Source organism: Talaromyces amestolkiae (genome assembly GCF_001896365.1).
Source record: "Talaromyces amestolkiae strain CIB chromosome Unknown scaffold1.1, whole genome shotgun sequence".
Lineage (NCBI taxonomy): Eukaryota > Fungi > Ascomycota > Eurotiomycetes > Eurotiales > Trichocomaceae > Talaromyces > Talaromyces amestolkiae.
The window spans coordinates 3598420-3615162 of NW_024468037.1; the positions used below are offsets into that span (position 1 = coordinate 3598420).

General features: G+C 45.3%; 6 protein-coding genes across 6 annotated transcripts; 2 read left to right on the forward strand and 4 right to left on the reverse strand.

Moving 5' to 3' along the window:
- Window positions 1-692: 692 nt before the first annotated feature.
- BHQ10_001187 (uncharacterized protein) lies at window positions 693-3028 on the reverse strand (the record flags this gene model as incomplete). Its single annotated transcript, XM_040873195.1, has 5 exons — window positions 693-1019; window positions 1080-1473; window positions 1559-1581; window positions 2521-2570; window positions 2647-3028. 5 exons carry the CDS (start codon window positions 3026-3028, stop codon window positions 693-695), a joined length of 1176 nt encoding a protein of 391 aa, XP_040729692.1.
- Window positions 3029-4894: 1866 nt separating this feature from the next.
- BHQ10_001188 (uncharacterized protein) lies at window positions 4895-6745 on the forward strand (the record flags this gene model as incomplete). The annotated part of the gene is made up of 1 exon (XM_040873196.1): window positions 4895-6745. One exon carries the CDS (start codon window positions 4895-4897, stop codon window positions 6743-6745), a length of 1851 nt encoding a protein of 616 aa, XP_040729693.1.
- Window positions 6746-7275: 530 nt separating this feature from the next.
- On the reverse strand, window positions 7276-9293 carry BHQ10_001189 (uncharacterized protein; the record flags this gene model as incomplete). Its single annotated transcript, XM_040873197.1, has 2 exons — window positions 7276-9087; window positions 9147-9293. 2 exons carry the CDS (start codon window positions 9291-9293, stop codon window positions 7276-7278), a joined length of 1959 nt encoding a protein of 652 aa, XP_040729694.1.
- A 1047-nt stretch (window positions 9294-10340) lies between these two features.
- Window positions 10341-10987, reverse strand: BHQ10_001190 (uncharacterized protein; the record flags this gene model as incomplete). The annotated part of the gene is made up of 2 exons (XM_040873199.1): window positions 10341-10769; window positions 10835-10987. The coding sequence occupies 2 exons, from the start codon at window positions 10985-10987 to the stop codon at window positions 10341-10343; spliced, it is 582 nt and encodes a 193-aa protein (XP_040729695.1).
- A 1089-nt stretch (window positions 10988-12076) lies between these two features.
- On the reverse strand, window positions 12077-13658 carry BHQ10_001191 (uncharacterized protein; the record flags this gene model as incomplete). Its single annotated transcript, XM_040873200.1, has 4 exons — window positions 12077-12181; window positions 12232-12414; window positions 12470-13529; window positions 13591-13658. The coding sequence occupies 4 exons, from the start codon at window positions 13656-13658 to the stop codon at window positions 12077-12079; spliced, it is 1416 nt and encodes a 471-aa protein (XP_040729696.1).
- A 636-nt stretch (window positions 13659-14294) lies between these two features.
- On the forward strand, window positions 14295-15994 carry BHQ10_001192 (uncharacterized protein; the record flags this gene model as incomplete). Its single annotated transcript, XM_040873201.1, has 5 exons — window positions 14295-14400; window positions 14469-14512; window positions 14584-14677; window positions 14742-15775; window positions 15827-15994. The coding sequence occupies 5 exons, from the start codon at window positions 14295-14297 to the stop codon at window positions 15992-15994; spliced, it is 1446 nt and encodes a 481-aa protein (XP_040729697.1).
- Between the last annotated feature and the right edge of the window lie 749 nt (window positions 15995-16743).

Genomic DNA, 16743 nt, shown 5'->3' on the forward strand with positions numbered 1-16743 from the left:
CAAGAGACTGCTGTTATTAACACCTTCTTTGGAATGAAATGCCATAACAGACCTGGCTTGCTATGGGCATTCTATGAGAGTTTATTCAATTTCGAGAAAAGTAGGAAATGTGTTGAGTAGGTATCACTTGGACCATGTTCCACACGCATGCCTTTTTGTGCTCGATAGGAAGAGCTAGGCAATGCAGTATACAGTACGCAAGATTCATGAAGTATTTACCAAGTATCCCGTATAATAAGAACAGCGTAACAGCATGAAACTATTCTCAGGAGCTGCAGGCAGTAGGGCTCAACCCCTGATCTGGAAATAATCTCATGGCTAATATGTTGTGCAGTAAAATACAAAGACTCGTTCTAAATGAAGTGTGGGAAGACACTACAGATGGAAAAGACTCGAGGGTGAATTTCTATTTGTTTCCCTGTTGCATCCTCAAAATACAGTTGTTGCAGCCTACTGTAAGGGGCCTATCTTAAGAGACTCGTAATGACGATAGCATTTTTCAATTTTCTTTAACCGCTTCTGCATTGTCATAGCAAACCTCCACTGGGATGCAGGCCTGCATCAATTTTAATCTTGAATACTATACATCGCTAATGCTTTGTCATGGTTGATTAGACCCAGATAACACATAACACTTATCTCAAATTTTGATAATATCTTTCCGAGATTTTCCAGTTCGAAATCATGACGAGCTATCTCATGCATTGCTCAAGCGCATCTCTCCCGGACGCGTACTCGCTAAAGCCCTTTGTCTCGTCCCCAAGAACCTGTAGAGCCATGGTCATTCCGCTCGCTTGATGCCACAGAACGTGACAGTGCAATGCCCAGATACCCTCATTATCTGCGAGGAAGCGTATCACAGCATAACCTGACTTGGGAACCAATACAGTATCCTTGCGTATCGGATTAACAAGATTGAATGGGCCACCGCGTGGCGATGACCAAAGATCAAACGGGTTATAAGCATTCCAGCCGCTATGTCCTTCGTAGAGGCCGACGACATAAAAGTCAAATCCATGCTATTAACGTTAGTGTTTTGCTTGAACTTGACAAGTAGCTGAAAGACAATATCATCTTACTAGGTGGAATGGATGCCCATTAATGTCAATATTGTTGATGGTCAGTTCTACCCAGACGGGCTTATCACCAGTCCATGGAACAAGCTGATGACTGCTCCATGTATCCCTTTGTGAAGCAATAAGTGGGACACTCGGCGTTTCCCAATACGTTCGATTAATCAAAGCCCTAATATCATCATCCAACGCGTTCAAAATTTGGACAGTGGTATATATCATGAACTTTACATCGGGTTCCGGCAGGGATGTTTCTAATGGGAAACCCTCTAGTTCATCAAGGTTCAATCGGCGCAACTCAGCATCGGTCTGGTCGCCAATTGATTGTTGTAAATGTGAGTCGGCTTCCAGAAGGAAAGACTGTATGCGAGTGAGAGCAGGGTTGCTCAATATAAACATTCTAGCTTTCTTAGTTAGAGAAAATCCCATAATCAAATTTGATACGGCAATAAATGAGGTCGACGGAGAAGGAAGAGCGGACTTACTCTTTGTCAATTTCGATTGTGATCTGCGTATTCGTGTTTAAAGTGGACTTTGGCCATGACAAGCTAAAGTCTACTCTCTCTCCAGGATACAAAACTCCAATGGAGTTGGCGGTCCTCGAAATAACCGGTAGCCCGCCATCAACATGACTGATATTCATATCTGAGTCAGGTATGGAGATAGAAATTCCAGCTAGTGATCTGTGTGCCCAATGGTCAGTGATTTGGGTTTATACTTCAAATATAACACGTCTCGTAACGAACCCTACATTGACGAGACGAACTTTATAGCGCATTCCTTTATCCAGCGAAAGTTGTGGAGGTTCAACGCTTGAGCAATTGACCGGGTTGCCATGAGTGGCCTTGGAGCAATTGAAGCGGCCAAGACCGTTGATCAAAAGTGAATCAGGATTAGGCTAGTAGCCAATGTAAGCGTTCGTCAAGAAGAAATTTTAGAATATCATAGAGGGAGTAGCAGGGAGGAAAAGCTCACTTCATTTCCTGTGCTTGTTCTTTCTTGAAAACGAGCAAGAAGCCAATCAGCTGGGCGATGATACCAATCCCCAACTAATAACAAAAGCTCCTTGTCGTGTGCATAAGAGTCTGCTTCGGCCGAAACATTGTGAACAATCAAAGCTCCGTACAAACCATCTCCTCGGTGGACCTCGGAATGTGCATGATACCTAATTTCTACAGTCAGATTTTAGGTACATAGACGACGGCGCTGAAGCGGGATTTCACCAAAAAGTCCCAGCTTGTTCCCCGATTGGAACCCGATATGTGAATTTATCGCCTGGTTTTACACCGCATTGTGTAATGCCAACGGGTCCATCCATCTGATTAGCCCCTGTTAACGTCGGGTTAACTTTGTTTGAGAGATATAGAAAGATGAAATGCTGACCTCTCATATGGAGACCATGCCAATGGATAGAAACCCCTTCTTCTACATGGTTCCAAATATTTACCTCCAGGATATCTCCAGGTCGCGCCTCGATTGTAGGCCCGGGGAATTGACCTGTTGATATAATTTTTATACATAAGTTGATTGTTCAGAACTTCTTTTTTTTTTTTTTTAATAAAATGGGTTGTACCATTGATGAGGAAAACATTCTTTTCGACGCCATCGGGAGCAATTATGGCTTTCGTGATATTCCAGGACAAGCGAAGAACATTTGGCTCTCGTAAGACGTGATCTTCTGGATGTAAAAATATTCCGAAATCTCGTTTCATTCCTTTATTTGCTGTAATTTGAGGCTTGGTAGTAGTATTGCCTGCGACAAGATCCAATGGCTTGGCGACGTCTCGGAAATAGACAACGAACAAGACTATTGACAGAAGTAATGGAGTCAATATTAGAACTCGAGAAGCCGCTTGCCAGCACCGTTGAGTGTTGGTACGGTGGGCGTAGATTCGCTCTGTCTTCTCCAACAAGTCATCTTTGCTGTTGAGCAGCGATTCTTCTGCTCGTAACATTATTGCGTGTGTATTTCTGGAGAAAACATATTCGGCTCGGGCCTCGCCTTTACGTTGCTTCAAAATTCAGATGTGTGTTCAACATGCGATAAGATAAAACTAAAGGAACTCTGAAGGTGGTCAAATTTGGCGTGATTATGGCAACTGACTAGTTCTTTGTTCGGGCTACACGTGGAGTCTAGTGCTAAGATGATTTGCTATCTAAGCTCAAAGAGCCTGGTTCACTAACTAATCTGTAGTATACTAATAATGCTACAACCCACCTGGGAAGTTAGTCACGGAAATTTTATACACTAAGAAAGTGCAAAATGTTTAGTTCAAGCCTAGATAAACTCTGATTATGATCTTGTCTGCTTCGTTCACGGATAGTGCATATGGTGACTCAAAAATTACCTATTTGGGAAATTTCTGATGATTCCAATCACGATCTTCGCAAAAATCACAAGACATTGTCGATAGAAATTTACGATTATTCGCGAAGCAAAAGGTGAATCTCCAGAATATCGGTAGACATTAGTGTTGGCTCATGGTATACTCTGGGTTGTACTCCATACTATCGCTATATCCCTGTGACCCGGTTCACATGACGGTATCCTAGATAACCGGTAGCCACTATAAGCACTAGTCCTGATATTCCAGCTAAATATTCTTCATTCATACTATAGTAGTAAATTTTATGTGACTTGATCATATAACGGACGATCACCCCAAATGTCGCATACGAAGACGGCTACAAAGGAGTGCGACGCTATCTCACAGATGGTCACTACCTTGTATTCGAAGACAACGGATACGCTCTAATACGCTCAGACGGCCTCATTGAGGTTCCAGAAGTCACGGAAGCAATTGCGAATTACTAATTCGTTGTACAGCGTTGAGTTCTTGATGCTCAGACTGAGGAAGGTACCACGTTCAAGTTACGTTCAAGTTGAGCAGCGCTGTTGACGATCGCTACATTTCAACTGGACTTCTTTTGACCTTGGAAGAGGGTGAGACCAAGATCTTTGATATTGTCTACACTGGTAGCAGCAAGTACATCATTAAGAACAACTTTGGTCTCTATCTGGGCGACTCAAGCCTTGGACTGTTGCTTTCAGAAGTCCTACCCACTTACTACAGGATTTTTCGTGTAACATATCACGTCTAAGGGTAATATTGGACATTCTGGGGCAAATTTGAAAGTAGATAAGTTAAAAGCTACATGAGTAATATTTCGATTTTTTCGAGGCTCCCGAAGAGCTTTCTTCCTGTGATCGTTCTTTATGATATAAAGACCAACAGTCATCGAACAGTTGGTGCTTTCCCATAAAGGTACGTCATGTACAATTCTCGGGCTATCATAGATAAGTTTTGCCTAATAATTTCCCATACTTTCTGCTTCAAGACAATGGCAGTTTAATTTCGTTATTCGAGTTAGGGCTTCGGATAGGGCTATCCTGGTTGAGGACATCTGGAGGGTTGCAGCTCTACCCGCTTGAGTGATATCAACATATCATCTTGTTCAAAGCCTACAGGTAATCTAGGGAACTACAAACTATGAAAGCACTGCTATGGAGGTCTTAGTTGTACGATGCACAAACTGGCCAATCAAAAGCGAGAATTCACGTGTTTATCGAGTGCCCGCTGCGCTAACCGGGTTGGGGATGATGTTTTTGAGGTGGTCCCATCCCGTCAAAACGACCCTCACTTTTGACTCCTTAAAACACTCGCCTCTGCTACTTTGTACATCCTTTCGCGGCACATGGGTACATACGAAAGCGAATATACGATTCTATTTTCGAGTCGTCATGCTGGTAATATCACCTACGCTTGCTCAATGCCATGATGCGCGATCAGTTTCGCCGCTCTCCAGTCMCCCGACCCGCCATGCCTACTCCGTCCACGAATCCAGATAAACATAACAATGGCATCCCCGCCAAACCGTTCACGCCTACCCTTAGCTCAGCATTCAGACCGACTGCGAAGTCGCCCTTACCGTTGACTCCCCGTCTCGCGCACCTTGGAAACACTCAGACCCCAAAAAGACCAGAATCGTCAGTCGTCCCACCGCCACGGGAAGATGTTGCAACCCCAGATCCTACATACCTCGGAATCAATATAACTCCACGATCGGGCCCTCGGAGCAGTCGAAGAGATGGGTACATTTCGTCTCCGGAAATCACATCAGCTGCGACGCACGCTGGGTCGTATACATCGCGGCCCACTGGCTCTGTCACCCCAAGCTACATTCGCAGTGAAAGGAGTCCTGTGCGCGGTTACCCACGATCAGAAATATCTAAATCAACAGTTTCCAGAGGATCTAATATTGATGGACCGGGATCGAGGACAGTGCCCCGTCCGCCTTCATCGTCTGAACAACTGAATTCGACCTCGAAATTCTTCCACGCCGACGAAGCCCGCTCCACCGGATCTCACGAGGCAGAAGCACGACCTCGCACACTTTCGAAACMCGCACAGACATCGACATTCTTCTATGCAGATGGCTCTCATGATCAAGACAGTCACACGGATGACTCCAGCAAAGGCGTACTACCAAAGCGCCGCTCAACAGGATCTTCTCGCCTTCCTGTAGGCGCTAAGAGTCCATCAGTGCTCTCCCCAAGACTACGGACTGCACAGCTAGTCGACCCTATTTCTAGATCATCATCAGAGGGCAGTCTTCAACCAAGCCCTAACATCGAGGAGGTCTCTATGTCAGTGACGACAATACCCGCTGAACATCACTCTCCCGGACTTATTACTCGAACACCTCAGCTTCCACCACATCATACCCACCGAAAGTCGTGTAGTGTCGATTCCACGACGAACATTGCTTCGCCACGCGTGACGTCCCGTCGCGTTACTCCAACATCGTCTTCACCGTTCCTACCCGAGCCATTGAGCAGTCCTCCCGAACAGTTTTCCCATAGCCCTCTGATTATTTCAAACCCTCTTATCCAACTCACCGATCACCGAGACCAACCGTATACTGTGCCTCAAAGTCCTGTAAAAATTGACGGAGGATCTAATGCATTTGGCGAAGATGCCATAAATGCACGCACAGAACGCAAGGTTCTGGACCTTGAAATCAGCAACTCTTCTCTTTTAGCTATAAATCGCACGCTTGAACGTGAGTTACGAAAGCAAAACGCGGAGTTGCGTAGATTCCGGCGTCTCAGTCGATCAGGTCGTTTATCTATTACGACTTCTCTACGGTCTACTTCTGGGGGTGGATTATCTGTGGTCAGTGAGACCGGGGACATCAGCGAGCTCTCTTCTACGTACTCGAATGATGAAATGTCGGATGAAAGCGACCAAGATTCTATAGATGATGGAACCGTTAGCCCTAACAGTCTTGCGGAACACGACTCCCGTCATCGCGTCGATGACGAAAAGCAATTCATGCTCGATCTCGCCAAACATCAAGAACTGCTCATTGACAGTCAAAAGCTAAATCAGAGCCTGAAGCGATGCATTGGATGGACCGAAGAATTGATCAAGGAGGGCAAAAAAGCTTTGGAGTACAATGTTCACGTGAACGACATAGAAATCGGTGGACGTGTCCTTGACCCAGACGAACTCGGAGAAGAGCTCGGTAGAGGTCATGGCCTGTTGAGTCCTGCTGCGGAGGTTAGAGGAGATTTTGAGTTCTCTGCCCTTGACGCTCTGGATGACGTTCTCGAAGAAAATGGCCTTCTTGCAGAACCAGTTGATCTCAAGGTAGAGTCAGAACAGTGAGAACACTGAGACTGGATCTCAGGCTTTCGTTTCAATTTCATTCATCTCAAGACGTGATATGAATTCCCCTTCTGCCAATGGGCTAATTATTTTCTTTTGTTTCCTTTGAGCAAGCATTACATATTCTTCATTCTCCTAACTGTGGCTTAGCGATTTTACACAAGCATGGCGCTTGATTCGGCTCAGCGTCTTCTATCCTCTTTCTTTACTCTTCGTGGTTTGCATCACTTTTAACATTATACACATATACATGATACCTCGACCGCGTCCACCCACTCATCGCCACTCGATTTTTACCATTCTATTATCCTGTCTTTACTATTTCTCATTGTTTTGTATGATACCCCCCGAACAGGCATAATGTGTGAGCTTTGAATTTAGAAATGGAAGAAAAAAAGAGGTCGCCTTTTGTTCTTGTCTGCTTACTATTTGTATAAAGGCTAGATTTGTATAATTACAAAACAAGGCTCAGTGTCATGAATTCATTAGTTCTATGTACAAGAATATTTGTATACATCAAAAAAGACTTTCTATGAGAAGAATAATCTCTTTTGTCGTAAATCTGTTTCCGCATTCGTCTTTCTCTTCCTTGAGTATTGCTCCTTACTCCAGGTATTGGCTAGGTCGTTGGGAGTTCTGATAGGATTTTCGGATTCTACAGCCTTTGATGAAGAAGATGAGGAAGTCTGAACGGCTTCTTTGATCGTTTCCCGTGACAGGCAGTAATCGACGTGTTGGTTGAATTTCTTGTCGTCCGCGACTTGAGGTCTGGAACAGATAGGACATGTCCAATGTTGAGTTATTTCTGTTTCTGGTTCGGGAGTAAGTGCTGTTGTTCCTGTGGGTTTGCGTCCGAGCGGTAGGGAAGTTGTTGACTCGATGGCATCTTCTTGACTGAGTTGTTCGAGTTCTTCCATGTCGTCTTCTCTTTCCTGGCGAGCGGCATCTTCGAATTCTTGCTCCGTCGTAGCTTGTACATCTCCTACAAGTTGCTGATTATCGAGATCAGTCGATGCGTCTTCAACAGCCGCATCTTCGGCACTGCCAGCAGGAGCCGTAGGATTGAGTGACGGCTTCGGAACAGCCTGAAACCCAAAGAAATCGAGACCAACTTTCTTCCTGCTAACGAGATGCGTACACCTCAATCCAAGTAATCGCAACCTCATATTTGGTATCTCCTTCTGCAACTTGGTCAAAATCGGTAAGGAGTATGCATACAAATCATCAGCCAACCACACTGCTTTCGGAGGCGCAACCTGTCGAGTATAAACCTCAAATGTATGTAACTTTATCTTCAAGACCAGCGTCCGTCCCTTGAACTGTGTTCGCGAAAGATCCCTTTCCAATTCATCCGCTGCCCAGCGAAGTTTTGCACGGATAGCGTCCGGGTCGCTGATTTCCGAAAATGTGCTTTCTGTACCTACGCTTTTCCGTTCGTAGTCCTCCGCGGGTTGGATTTTTGTTCTCCCTAGACCGAGATAGCATTGCATTAAAAATTGAAAAGCTTTTTCTCCAAAGAGTTTCTTTAGGAAGGCCCGTTGTGGGTATATTTGGCCGCAGGTTTCGATCCCGATTGCCCTCAACTCGCGCTCAAAGACACGTCCGATACCGTTTACTTTACGGACCGGGAGGTCCTTGACAAAAGCCATGATAGCTTGACGTTCACTTGCTATGAAAAACTGGCCGTTCGGTTTATTTTGATTCGAGGCGATCTTGGCAAGTTTGGTGTTTGCTGCGATGCCAGCTGAGACAGTGATCTTAGTCTCCTCGGCGATCCTCGCGCGCATTTGCTGTACTGCCTCTTGCGGGTCCATATTGTTCTCGTCGCAATAAGCCGTGATATTGAGATACGCCTCATCGATCGAAGCACTTTCAAAACAAGGATCATAACCCACGAAAATCGCACGGATCTCTTCCGCCTTGGCTGTATACTTTTCGTAATTTTGTGGTATACATATCAGATCAGGACATAATTTCTTCGCCACGAAGCCGGCCATTCCGCTGCGGCAGCCGAATGTGCGAGCAACGTAGTTGCATGTTGTAAGTACACCCTTGCCGACAGCCATGGGCAGGTGCTTGAGCTCGGGCCGATCCAGCTCCTCGACAGCAGCAAAGAAGGCATCGCAATCGACATGAACTACAGTCTGAGATAGGTCTCGACTCAGTTCGAGTTCAGCGATGTATTCGTCGGCACGCCGAAGATCGGCCGATAAATCGAGCTTCTCCAGACGGGCCTTGCGGGCTAGAATTTGCTCGATTTTCTCCGTGAGAACTTTGTCTCGGGCTTCTTCGTGGTTGAAGAACTTTGAGCCTTTGGAGGCATTGTAGATAATTTCCGAAACCTACAGTCCTAATTAAGCATTTGATGATTCTATTGATTGCCGAGCCGATGAATGCTTACTTTTCGCTGATCGACCGCGTCCTGTCCGGCCTTGAGTAAAGACGGCCCTAGTAACGAGTATTTCAGAGATTTATGCTCTTGCGACGGCGGGGGATCGGGGTCCTCCACGCGCTCTTTTGGGCTTGCGCTATCTCCAACATCCTCCATGATTACCTGAAAGAATGCATGATATTTTAAAGATGAAGAGACGAATACAAGCGAAAGTCGCGCCCTATAAAAGTGATACATATAGAAACAATATCGGTGACGGGGCCGTCGGTGCCTATGCTTTTACAACACTAGTATATTTCCAGACTAGTGCGTATTGACGGATGATCGACCACGCATTTGAAAGCGTATTTGAGGTGAAATTTGACTACGTACGTAATATTTTCAGTGTTCCAGTCCTTTAACACTTAGTGCTCACTCATTCGCCGCTTTTACTAAGACTTACTACTTACTACTGGCTAGAACTAGAAAACCTATTGAAAAGCATGCCTGTGGAGGCTATGGTATACTAATTTATGTCTAGTATGACATCATACCTGGTATGAGCGTGATGGTTCTTTGCTTATAAATATCTTTAATTTATCCACATATTTCGTCTGTCGATATAAAAGGCTACTAACATTTCTTAAGGCCTACCTGACCTCGGGGATGATCCAGCACCACATGTGATGTATAGGTAGATTTTGGTTAGCTGGTGTGATCTGTGTCATACAGATTGATCAAGGTTGGTATAAAAATGATGGAAATATGTGGAAGCCCTTCTAAACAGTCTTTCAATCAGACAGAAGTCGAATATTCCACCATGGAACAATTCGAATTCCATGACGCGACGAGTCATCCCAATCGTTCCTGGGCCCAAGTCGAGCCCGGAATCTACGAAATGATACTCAACGAGGACTCAACATCAGGTCGCAAAACACTGCTACAACGATGGGATCCCAACACGGCAAATGTGAAAGACAACTTCGTCCACCCGTATATAGAAGAAATATTCATCGTGGAAGGGGATTTAGCTGATACCCGGTTGAATGAAAAATGGGTCAAGGGGGCGTACGCTTATCGCAAACCGGGTATGAATCATGGTCCTTTTAGGTCCGAGGAGGGTTGTTTGATGTTTATTACCTGTTCTCCAGTATGACACAGTATGCATGTATCTAAAACTATGCTTTATTTTGACATGATATGTCACTTGCGGCAAATCAATCCTCACATAGGCAACCGCCTCATCTCCTCCTGCGTCCAATACTTTCTCATGTTCTCCGCCCCCAACGTCCTCACCTCATCATTCAAATGATCCCATAATACCTTGCCAAACGAATCCATAACCTTCTTCATCTCATCCAGCCTTAGCTCCTTCTCCCCCGATCTACAATCCATCAAATACGCCTCAAGTCTGTCCATACCCTTATGAATCTCCTTGTGCTGTTTGAGTAGATGAACCTCCCTCTTGAACTCGGGCATTTTCTTCGCTAAGACGGGGAATATGCTTTGTTCTTCGATGCTGTGATGCATGTTTAACTGGGAGAGAAATTGTGTGCCCATGTTTAGGAATTGGCGGATTGAGACGCCAGAGGGACGTTTGTTGTCGCAGCAGGCTGTGTAGAGCTCATTCCAGCTGTGGCGAAAGTGATTATGCTAGATTGATGTTAGTCTATTTGTATATACAGCACGGACCTAATTGAGATGGTATATACACGTACAAAGTAATCCATGTGTTCGGCCAAACGGTTGTATACCCGGAACTCAGCAGGAGTGAGCTTAGGGAGCTCGTCTTTCGGCTTGCTACAGTCTGTTGCAGCGCCCTGTGAGGAAGCTGCTCCCTTTGCATTCTTAATGTCGCATTGATCACTCATTTTGTTGCTATTGCTGCCCGTATAATAGTTTCCAGCGGTAGACCGGGTGTGTACTGACGTGGAAAACCCTTGATCGATTCGATGACCAACTCCTCGTACCAGAATATTAGCTCTGACGCCCAATAGTGATGGTATTTTGTATTGTAAGTTGGCTGAATATAAGACGAGGCGCATTATACGCTTATCAGCCAAGTGAAAATTCTTGCCGTAAGAGGCAAGTTTTAAGGATGAAGAAATCGCAAGGGTATTAACGCAACCACGCTTCAAAGGCTAGATGGAATGGGTATTCAAACGGAAAAAGGAAGATTCAAGATCATAAAATCTTTATCCTGGACAGGCGAAGTTATGATCCACGGAGTAAGAATAAATAGGTCGGTAATTCCACGTGCGGGTGACTGCCGAATGGCCGATCAGATCAATCGTACCGACACAACGGGTCGAGATGACTAAAAAACAAGATCTTCTTGATAAGCAGCCCTAAGTTATGCATAATGCATAACAGCTCGTGCTAAGACCGCGAGGAAAGATAAATACATCGGACGTCGTTGTCTTGTAGGATAAACTTAATATAATCATTGAAGATACGAGAATTTCATTCTTACTAGGCAGTGGAAATACGTGAAAAAAAAAAATCCTGTAGGTAGGGAGAGGATAGACATGCATTGATGGATCAATAAGTGAGCAACCTTCCATATTGTCTACTAGCTGTGCACATTTACTACAGGTTTACGGCATGTATCGGTTCCTCAATGGATGTTGGCCACCGCCCACACTAAAGTAGGTCAGGCAAACATCTAGTACGTCCTCGATAATATAACTCAATGTAAGCACTTCTTCGGCACAACTGCAGCCATGAAAGGGCTGAATCGCAATTTGACATCCGTGCTATTCCTCGGAGAGTAATAATTGGAAAGGGACAGGGAAAATTATGATATCAGTCTCTTATAGCTGATGCTGTTGTTGTTAGTTATATTACATTAGGGTAACCGTACAGATTCGTCAATGGTCAGGTAAAACACGCCGTCCCTGCGGAAGCGAAAATGAAAGCAGGTCTGGGAGGAACGCATCCTCAACATATCAATCGTGATGTTATAATTCTCCATGCTCGATCTTATTAGGCGGTCGGAAGTTGCCCTTTGTGAGTTCTGCCCACGCCAGGTCGAATCGCGCGCCGAGGAACCAAGCCACACCAAACTGAATCATGTTAGTTCGGATTCTGTTACGCATTAGGAAAATGTACGTACCAATAAGACAGTGATGAAGGCAATAATGCTACCCATAATTATCATCATCATCTTAATGTCTTCCCAGGATTCCTTGGCTTGCTGCTTTTTCTTCTCCTCGTCTTCCGTCGATTGACCAGACAGCTTAAGTTTGGCCTCCGCGGCAGTCTGCGAGGGGAAGAGTGTCTCGATAAATTTCTCGATCTAATCGTAACGAGTTAGCAATTTGCAGTGACATGCTTCGGATAAGTTCACTTACGTTACCACAAGCGATGCTAATCTTTACAAAATTAGGATCCTTAGGTGTATTCTTTTGGTGAATCTTGCGGGCATATGTGCGGAATGTCTCGCACAATACTCGCAGATTTTGCGTTGACTCAAACATCAGCCGGCAAGCATCGCCCTTGGTGATCTTGATGTTGCGCTCAAACATGGAGTAGTTGCGAAAGCAGAGCTCCAGTGTAGCAATAGCCATTGCTTGTGGAATAGCACAAAAGTTGAAAACACTCTGTTCCCGGAGACCGGCAAGATAGAACAGACACTCATCGACATGCTCAAGAGCGTTGAGAACCATCTCAGAGCTGCAATTAAGTGCAGCTTCTTTGTATTGGGGATCGAAAAGGTCTTCGAATTTGTCGACATGCTTGGACCAGATTTCTTTAGGCCAGAAATGTCTCTGGTCATCATGGTCCTCACGAATATCACGAATAATGTTAATCTTTTGCAAGAATAATCCCATTGACTTGTGCAAGTTAGGTCGTGATAACAATCCGGGGTTGCCAAACTGGGCTTCCACGAACAACTGAGTCAAGCCATCTCCAACGAGACCGGCCACATAGTAGCAATACAGATCATATTCTTCAATAGTCTGTGTGCTGATACCCTCAGTTTCGGCCTTTCGGACAAAGTCAGCCATACCATTGCCCATCTTATCAGTCATGTCCTTAATGATCTTGCGATAGGCTGGCTTCAATGCCTTATACTCGGCAATCACATTATCGAATTCGACCAGGAGTTGACGGTCTTTTTCTTCGGGACGGTTGCCATTCCAGGTCCAACCATCCTTCTCGATGATGTTCTTAAAATCTCGCAATAGCGGCTCCTTCACGTCGAGCGGCACGGATGTGTCATCTTCAATTGTATCCAGACCCCGCAGGACAAGGTAGAAAACGGTGACGGCAACGAGCAACTCAGGATGAAGCTCCAGAATGACTGCCGAAAAGCTTCGGCTCGTCAAGTTCAGAAATTGAAAGCATTTTTTCCGTGTTTCAGGATCCTGAGAAGCATCACGTTCGTGTGGAGGGTTATGCCATACTTTCCTATAGTTCAGCCAGATTAGATTGAATCATGGGCTGAGACTAAGTTTCTGTCACAACTTACCATTGAATAATGGATCTGAGCTCTGAAGGATGAAATGTGTAATAGGCGATGTTCCACAGTAAACCCATGTTGGCGGTTGCGCGTTATAATCTCGTGTTCCAGCACTTAAATGAATACGACGGCGAAGACAGCTATGCCAACCAAACAAATGGTGCTGAGAGCAGTGAAAAAGTATTGGGACTGAGAAACAAAAGAGTTGTAATGAAGATCAAGATAGTAAAATCGTGGATCGCCCCATCACCCGAAAGCGTACGAAGCAAAGAAGAACATGGAGAATAAGAGAGGAGGAGAGAGAGGAGGAAGTTGCTAAGCGAAAAATTTAGCCGGAAGGAAATGCGACTAAGTAAAGGGGTTCACTGGGGAAAGCACGGAATAACCGCCGGCCCGGATAGTCAATTCAGCCTGAGCGCGACTTGGCGTCTTGGAGCGCTCGTGGTCTTGACGCCTGGATGCCTCGACACCTTGGCACGTTCGCGGTTGCCTGACGGCACAGCCCGGCAAACAGTGCAAACATGGCGGGGAGGGAAAAACATGACCTCAGCACTGGACCAAGAAGAAACATTTGGTTCTATGTGTTAGTTTGTGCCAGTGCAGCTAAAGCCGTTCAGCATTTGACTCACCGCTTCGAATTTCATTCTGCTTGTGTCGTGTGGAAAACTACTTCTTCCGAGTCGATTTATTCACATCCTCGGCGCTAAACTACCATGGTTGTTGACACCACTTACTATGATGCACTTGGCGTGCCGCCAACGGCAACCGAGCTTGAAATTAAGAAGGCATACAGGAAACTCGCTATCACCACACATCCAGGTGGGTTACAGCTAAGACGGATCGACATTCGAGATAGTGATATGGTCTGACAATTGGTGTGAATCTAGATAAGAACCCTGGCGATGAAACAGCGCATGTCCGATTTCAAGCGGTACGTATTACGTGTCGCGGATGAGTTGCGAATGCTTTGCAGTACGAAACTAATTGTTACCTGGTTATCAGATCGGAGAAGCATATCAAGTCTTGAGCAACGATGAACTACGAAAACAATATGACAAGTTCGGCAAAGACCAGGCCGTTCCAGGCGGAGGTTTCGGTAAGACCTTTTGCGAGGACTCTGAATATTTGGTGTAAGGAACAGGTGATCTGACAGTTCACAGAGGACCCGGCACAATTCTTTACCATGATCTTCGGTGGCGAAGCTTTCGTGGACCTTATTGGCGAAATTTCACTGATGAAAGACCTTACAACCACTATGGATATTACCATGCAACAAATGGAGGAAGAGGAACTGGCGGCATCCGCCGAGGAAAAACTGAATATCCACGACGAAGAGACGCACGGCGAGACACCGTCCGCACCGTCCGTACCGTCTGCCCCATCAGCTGCCCCGGCTGAAGCGGCCACCGCAACTCCCATTCCCGAGTCAAGCAACGATTCCGGTACAAGCACCCCCAGGCGTAACTGGGGCCAACAGGCAATCATGGAAAAATCAGAGGAGGAGGCAAGGATGGAAGCTGCTGGTCTTACGGCTGAAGAGAAGGAGCTGCGCAAGAAGGAAAAGAAGAAGGGCGGTTTGACCCGCGAACAACAAGAGCGGTTAGCTCAATATGAAGAGGAGCGACGCGTAGCCCGCCAGGAGCGAGTTGACACCCTTGTGCGGAAGCTTATTGATCGCATCAGTGTATGGACAGAGACCGACAAAGGTCCGGAAGTTACACACGCCTTCGAGGAGAAGATTCGTCTCGAAGTCGAAAATTTGAAAATGGAGTCGTTTGGTCTGGAGATCCTTCACGCCATCGGACAGACCTACCTACAAAAGGCCACTTCATTCCTCAAATCTCAAAAGTTCCTGGGTATCTCAGGCTTTTTCTCTCGTCTTAAGGACAAGGGAACACTAGCCAAAGAGACATGGGGAACCATCTCTACTGCAATTGACGCTCAAATGACGATGGAGGAAATGGCCAAGTTAGAGGAGAAAGGAGGTGCCGACTGGACAGACGAGAAGAAGGCCGAATACGAGCGGAAAGTCACAGGAAAGATCCTCGCAGCAGCTTGGCGGGGAAGCAAATTTGAGATTCAATCGGTCTTACGGGATGTTTGCGACAGAGTCCTAGGAGATAAGTCTGTGAAATTGGAAAAGCGGGTTGAGCGCGCACATGCCTTGGTCCTTGCCGGGAATATCTACCAAAAGGTATTTTCTCTGATACAACAAATGAATATTTTTACTAACATGAGCAATTAGGCTGCTCGCGACCCCGATGAAGAAGGTGATTACTTAGCCTTCGAACAACTCATGGCGGAAGCCGCCACCAAAAAGAACAAAGATGACAAGAAAAAGAAAAAGGAAAAGGAGTCCAAGGCTTCCAAGAGTCCTGAACCAACCGAAGAGAAGCCAAGCACAACTGTCTAATATCTTTTCGGGCTGTATGTTTGATATCAGATATCAAATCCTTGCGCAAGTTATGTCGATATGAATCAAACAATGTGTATTCCTTTTCTTGCCTCGTTACACAGATATCCTTTGTCTGCACGGATTTAATGTTATGTTTCTGCCGGCCGAATGGCATGCTGCCTGCTTGTTGCTCATGTTTTTTTTTTCTCGATATAGATAGTATTGTTTTGCTCAATATATGATTGAGAGATTTGTATGTACATAGATATCTCTACTCTCACTCATTTGATGACTTTGGGTGTACCTCCCAATACGATCTTGGAACGTTCAACCTTTATATTCGTCGTGTCGACATCCACTGTGCGGTAAAATGCTTACAAAACGTTTAAAACAGAATACTATTCACGAAATCTCCCAAATGATCATGATTTTTCCAATTGACTATACTCTCGGTTTAGTTTCTAGTCATTTGACCCCTATCACGCTTCCTTGAAAATAACCAGACAAAGTACAGCAACTCCAACACTTAATACGATATTCTGGTATCCGAGTATCGACGAAGTTAATAAACAAGTCAACAACCACCATGCAGAGAATGAAAAGTATATTCAATGTTGTTCCATTGATTGAGAATGAGGTGACGCTTGGGCCTAAGGAGCGTGCAAATATTACAGATCAATTCCATGGAGTGTTATACCTTAGCATGGTGGTTTTCCTTGTTTCTATATCAATTTATGCTACGCTATATTATTTTTCTGTGATGGATT